The 6,503-nt window shown below is 44.7% G+C and overlaps 1 protein-coding gene across 1 annotated transcript; it reads left to right on the top strand.

The window, feature by feature from the left end:
* The first annotated feature begins 3,288 nt into the window (after nucleotides 1–3,288).
* On the top strand, nucleotides 3,289–6,127 carry RPL37A (ribosomal protein L37a). Its single transcript, XM_029932920.1, has 4 exons — nucleotides 3,289–3,387; nucleotides 3,783–3,911; nucleotides 4,468–4,550; nucleotides 6,000–6,127. Exons 1-4 carry the CDS (start codon nucleotides 3,385–3,387, stop codon nucleotides 6,061–6,063), a joined length of 279 nt encoding a protein of 92 aa, XP_029788780.1. The 5' UTR covers nucleotides 3,289–3,384; the 3' UTR covers nucleotides 6,064–6,127.
* The last annotated feature ends 376 nt before the right edge of the window (nucleotides 6,128–6,503 follow it).

The raw sequence follows: 6,503 nt of genomic DNA, 5'->3' as shown, positions 1-6,503 counted from the left end.
AACTCATGAACCGTGGATTGTGACCCAAGCTAAAACTAAGAGTCAGACGCTTAACCAACTGAGCCAGTCAGATGCCCCTCAAAATCACTTAGCGAAAAGACTGTCCCTTCATTCAGTGTCTGCACTGCCTTCTTTTCACTGTTATAAATTTTATGTAAAAATTAACTAATTTAAATATATATAAGTAAAAAGATGAAAGCCCTCCATTCTCATTCCTCCCATTCCTAGCCCTTCTTCCTACAGGTAGTAACTCATATAAATAATTGGGGATGGAGCCTTTGGTAATTTATTCCTATGCATACAAACATATAAATATACATGGAATTGTTTTCACAAAAAATTTATCAAACTCTTCATACTAAAAAAGGCTCATTTCACATAATATATTTAGCCAGGGTTTCACATTGATCTTATCTCTTTCACGAGTTGCCAAGTAACTCCCATCCTGATGGACGCATTAGCTGTGTCAACGCCCTGTGAAATGTGCGTTTAAAACAAAAAGCAAACAACTAGGAGTGTCTGTCTGGCTCAGTTGGTGGAGCATGCAACTCTTGATCTTGGGGTTGTGAGTTTGAGCCCCATACTGCATGTAGAGATTAAAAATAAAAGAAAAAAAGCAAACAAGTAGAATGATGAATTTAAAGTAAATCTCTGGAGAGAAGGGAGGAGGGAATGAATCCACATGCTTAATCCATTTTGGACACCTGGTTCTTTCTAGGTGTTTAGGACTTGACCTTGGCAGGGCTCACCTTCCCCTGGCGGAATCCTCTGCCCCATGTGGAGGATGACCCACATGGCTCTTGGCATTGTGTGCAGACTTGACTCCTGCCTGTGGCCACCAGGCACTTCAGTGAAGGGCAAGTGAGAGCTCTTTAGGCACAAAGTGAAGGAACAGCGTGGAGCCTGAGGCTCCAGGATAAATAAACCCTTTTGGTCTCCAGTATGAGATAAGTTGGGGATGATGCTTGCACCTCAGGATTTTTTCAAGAACAAAATGTTCCACCTGCCCCAAAGAGACCTGGTTGGCTCAACAGCTAAAAGAACTCTCCTCTAGTGCAACTTTTAACTTACTTTTCTAAAGGCGAAAGTGAATTTTGATTGCTCCTGAGGAGCTGGGGTGACTCAGCAGAGATTTTTACTGAGACTTTTATGGGTACATATTACAGTTAATCTCTACACCTGATGGTCGTCTGATGGGGATGGAGATTTATTAGCCCACAGATAAGACAAATTGAGACTTGGTGCACAGTTCTCTGAAGCCACTTAGAGCCGGTTTCATGAGGGTGCTATTTGTACATCCTCAAACTGGCTATTTAAAGAGAATTGTTCGGTTTTAACAAAATTGCTCTGAGCATGAATAGTTTCCTCCTATTATGGAGTGTCTCATTTTCATCCATTCTATTGCATTCTTACTCATGCATTCTGTCTTCTCTTGCTCTCTCTCCGACACCACCCCCCCACCTCGAAGCCTGAGTCGTAGCCGGAGGCTACACAGGGGATGCAGTGGGAGATAGTCAGTTTGCTAAAAGGTGATCTGAACTAAGCTGTCAAGCTAGCCCAGGAGGGCCATCCCCGGGGAAGGCTGGCCCTGCCTATACACTCACCCAAGGCCAGCCTACAGGCACAGACGGGAACAGAAGGACCACTGGAGTGTTTGTTCTTCAACCCTTCTTCCACCAGTCTCATTTGTTTGCATCACTAGGAATATATTTTTGCTTTATAGTTTTCTAGAAGCAGGGCATCATTTTGGTGGAGAGGTTTCCAGAAATCATCCCCCAAATGCAGTGCATTTCTCTACTGAGGGAGGAGAGACTTGCTCCCTCAACCCCTTGAGATTCTTCCACCTAAAGGGGCAGAGGTACACGGAGCCTGGGAGATTTTGAGCACATCCTATTCCCTAGTGGGCCTGAGGTAGCAGTAGCCATGACTAGAGTAGTTCCATTGTGCCCAAACTAAAAAAAGAAAGGAAAAAAAAAAGGAAACAAGGGAAAGTAGAAAACAGATCTGTTGTTGACCCCTGAACAAAACAAAACAAAACAACAAACAAACAAACAAACAAATTGGATTGAAAAAGCAGCCAAGGAAATAGTTTGAAGCTTCTGATATTGTAGACAGAATCCAGATCTGGAGGTCATTTATTGGGCTAGTCATTTGACCTCTCTGGGCCTCAGTGTCTCCCTTGGAGATCATCTGGTCCAGCCCCTCATTGTAGAGATGGTCACTGCTGAGAGCCCGGGAGGTGGTTCCCCAGGCCATGTAGGGACTGTGGCTAACCAAAAGCGTCATCCCACAAGGTAGTTGCAGAGCCTGGCCTGGACCAAGGGGCAGAGATTCCAAGTTAAGTACATCTTCTGTTATGATTTTTCAGTGCACTAAATATTATGACTTGGAGTGAATATACTAATAATTAAGAGAACTGACTGTTGGGTCAGACAGACCTGGATTTGAGTTCTAGTTTCCCTACCTATTGCTATGTGACTTTGGGCAAGTTACTTAACTTCTCTCAATCTTAGTTTCTTCACCTGGAGTAATAATAGTAGTTACAACCATATAGTGTTTGGTATGTTCTAAGCATTGTGGCAAACATTTTTCATGCATTTAATTCATTGACTCTTCACAACAACTTCATAAGGTAGGTATTATAATTATCCAGATGGTACAGTTGAAGAAACTGATGAAGAAAAGGCAAATTAATTTGTCAGAGGTCCCACAAGGGTTAAGTAGCAGAGTCCTGCTTTGATTCAGACCTATGTTCCAAAACATCACACATGACATCCTCTCTTTATCCTAATAATGCAGATAACAACTGTTCTGATTTCAAAGGTCATAATAAAAACCTCCTCCAGAGCTATCGTCGGTTTGCAATGTTGTAACTGGTGGATGTGGTCCAATGACCCTCTCCTGGCTGGGCTGAAATTATGAGTGGAGCCTTGATGGTTATTCCCCATTATGCCAGCCACCTGCACGGGGCCCACGATTTTTAGAAGGTATAATGTACAGAGCATTAAGACTTGGAATCATAAGTTTAAAGCCCTTCTATGAGCCAAGTGCCAGCGAGCAGGTCACTTAAAATCGGAACCTTTGTTTGTCCGTACAATGGAGGCAATCGTACCGGCCTTGCAGGACTTTGAGACAAATGTGTAAGATAACGTGGATGTATGAAGGTGCTCAGTTTGTTGCTACAATCTGGGAATCTGGGAAACCCTGGCGGCTGGAAGACGCCTTGCCACATTTCCCAGGAGGCTCCGGGGCGAGGAAACCTCCAGGGCCATAGAGTTCAGTTCCTAGCTGGGCCTCTCATTCCCCACTTCCGCCCGTTTGTCGAAAACCGCGCTTGCGCAGTGTGTCTCTTCCTCTCTGGGCTCGGACCTAAGCTGCGGCGACATGGTGAGTGTTGGGGGTGGTGAAACCTGGAGCTCTATCCGCCCGCATCTGACCTTTTCTTGGTTTCTTCGGGTCTAGCCCGGCCTCTGCTCACCTACCTTGCCCCATGTAGTCCTCGGCCTCCGTGCCCTCGCCGCCCCTCTGGGACGCAGAACGAGGCGGAGGGGCGGGGGCGGCTGGGTGTCATCTGGCCCATCCGGACCGGGTTAACAGGGTGCCGTCGGAGCCCCAGGCCCGCTCTGGCCTCGGGCCCACTCTGATTCTTCAGGGATGAAATGAGAGAGGAGCTGGGTCACAGGAGGGGGATGGGTGATTGGAGGAAAGGGGATTGGCGGGGGCCAGGTCTCCGTCCCAGGGTCCTAATAATGGCTGGTTTCTCTCTTAATTCCTCGTAACAGGCTAAACGCACCAAGAAGGTCGGAATTGTCGGTAAATACGGGACCCGTTATGGTGCTTCCCTCAGGAAAATGGTGAAGAAGATTGAAATAAGCCAGCATGCCAAGTACACTTGCTCTTTCTGTGGCAAAGTAAGACGGGCTATAGTGGGGGGACGGAGGGCTGGAAGGGAGGGCTTTCTTCGAAGTGACCCCCCCCCCCCTCGTGAAGGACGTTTGTGAACCATGTACCGGGTCTGAGTTGCTGAGCAGTTAGAATTGCGCTTCGTGACCTTTGATGATCAGTTACGGGACGGTAGGGTATTGTTACCTGTGGGTTTTGTAAAATGCTTTTTGAAAACCAAAGGGTAAGACATTTGACACGGAGCCCCAGCCCACGCCTAATCTGCTTTGTGGGAAAGGATTGTGTGCGTTTTGTCCACTGGGGTTGCTAGAGAGTTTCAGGTAATATTTGTGTGTGTGGGGGGGGGGGTGTAGAAGTACTGTTTTTGGGGGCAGAGGGTTCTCACATCCATGGGAAACCAGCACCATGAGGAATGCAGATTTTGCATTAGAGAACATGCATTAGAAACACATGGAACCTCATTACACGCACCAGCTTTGGTTTTCTGGTGTAATTCAGACCCCTGGATGTTTGGGAGATAAAAGACTTCACTGTTTCACGGGGAAAATTGATTCTCTTTTACAGACCAAGATGAAGAGACGAGCTGTGGGGATCTGGCATTGTGGTTCCTGCATGAAAACCGTAGCTGGTGGTGCCTGGACCTACAAGTGAGTCTATTCCTTGGTGGCATTTATTTGCAAGTGCGAGGATCATGTCAGGATTCCAGATTTGATGCTGGATGGGCAAGTCAGACTTACTTTAGAATTGTATGGGGTCCTAGGGGTCCTCACTGAGCATTATGATACTGTAAGTCCAATAGTGAGACTGGGTGCATTTGGAGCCTTGAGTTGCAGTGCAAGCTGTTTCTATAAAAACTAGGTCCCTTGACTTGTTGCTGTATCTGGAATCATGAGGCCACCTGCACCGTGACAGCTTTGTGACCTTGACAAGTGCCCAGTGATACTGCTGAGATCAGTCTGTCTGTGCTGGTTATTGAGTGGACCCTTGTCTTAATCCATTTCTGGAAATTAAAGCCACCCTTGGAGTCCTCTAATCGTGGAGTTCATGGCTGACCTTGAAGGCTGAGGTGTTCTTCCTTTAGCCAGTACCTAGGTGCATGCTGTCCAGTACACTAGCCTCTCACATAAAAATGATCGGGCTAGTGTGGTCGAAGAATTAAACTTTTTTTTTTAAGTTTTAATGTTTATTTCTCATAGAGAGTGCCAATGGGAGAAGGACAGAGAGAGAGGAGACCCCAAGTCCAAAGCAGGCTTGAGGCTCTGAACTGTCAGCACAGAGCCCAACACAGGGCTCGAACCCATGAACTGCAAAATTGTGACCTGAGCCGAAGCAGACACTCAACCAAATGAGCCACCCAGGCACCCTGAAGAATTGAATTTTTCATTTTAGTTGATTTAAAACAGTAATGTGTGGGTGCCCAGGTGGCTCAGTCAGTTAAGCTTCCAGCTCTTGATCTCAGCTCAGGTCTTCATCTCAGGATTGTGAGTTCAAGCCCTGCGGTGGGTGTGAAGCAAAAATTGCAGCAGTGTAAAATAGTGAAAAGTATTGAAATAATAGTTTTTATAGATGTGTCTTGTGGGGGTTTTATGAGGGCAAAAGGGAAAGTGGAGACTAGGGTGCTCTCTTGATTGTGATGATGAAATGAACTAGGGTTCTGTGTCCACCGCATGTGCTGGTTATGGGTTTTCCAGATAAAGTTCCTCAATCTTTAGGTCTCACTTGTGTAGTCATTTTAATAGCTGCCTTTCCAAAATATACTTTATTCTACCTATTTTGACGTTTTCTTGATGTCTCTAATGTATTCTATCATCTTACAGTTTATTAGTTTCTGCTGACATTCTGTCCTTTCCCTTTTAATGAGTTTAGGTCAGCCTCTTGGACCATTCATTCGTCCCTGTTAATTTTTTTATGCTCCTTGAGAAAGCCGATGCATGAGATTGCCAGTCTGATTCTGCGAGAGCCTGAAGACAGGACTCTCGTTGCTCAAGGATGCCATCGTTAAGATTGTACTGTTAAAAGGCAGGATTTACTCATTTGCCATTTCACATGTTAGCCTAGCTAACTGTGTTGGAACCAACTTCTGTTTTTCTTTCCAGCACCACTTCTGCTGTCACAGTAAAGTCGGCCATCAGAAGACTGAAGGAGTTGAAAGACCAGTAGAAGCTTCACCGTTCGAAATATTGCTAGCCTACAATAAATGGGTTAATTTATATTAACAAAATTACTTTGTCTTGTTGTTACATTTCTTAATTCGATATTTCGATTAGTGTTGCATTAATTTTGCTTTCTCCAAAGATTTGGAAATTAAAAATTCTAATTTTTTTGGAAAAGGATGCTGAGGTGGGTCATCCTAATAACCACATTTTTTCCTATAGTCAAGTGATCTATGAATAAAATAGAAACCTAGAGATTAGGTATACATCTTCACTTTCTATACATGTATTCTTGCCGTTCAACTTCTTTGAGGTAGATTAGTTCAAATTATTGCAGACTTTTGTTTTTAGATCATAGTTCATTTTTTTTCATGTTTCGAAATGTAGGATGGTATATACTGCCTCCTTAACTTTTGGGTGTTTTGTTTTACCACATGTATCAGCATG

The sequence above is a fragment of the Suricata suricatta genome, chromosome 3 (genome assembly GCF_006229205.1).
Source record: "Suricata suricatta isolate VVHF042 chromosome 3, meerkat_22Aug2017_6uvM2_HiC, whole genome shotgun sequence".
Lineage (NCBI taxonomy): Eukaryota > Metazoa > Chordata > Mammalia > Carnivora > Herpestidae > Suricata > Suricata suricatta.
Note: the sequence above shows the minus strand (reverse complement) of the source record. Positions and strands in the feature narration are given on the sequence as shown.

Excerpts from the sequence above, each read along its gene's own strand:
- RPL37A (XM_029932920.1), top strand. Across the intron at positions 3,912-4,467 it reads CTTGCTCTTTCTGTGGCAAA|ACCAAGATGAAGAGACGAGC; the intron begins GTAAGACGGGCT and ends TCTCTTTTACAG. Across the intron at positions 4,551-5,999 it reads GGTGGTGCCTGGACCTACAA|CACCACTTCTGCTGTCACAG; the intron begins GTGAGTCTATTC and ends TTTTCTTTCCAG.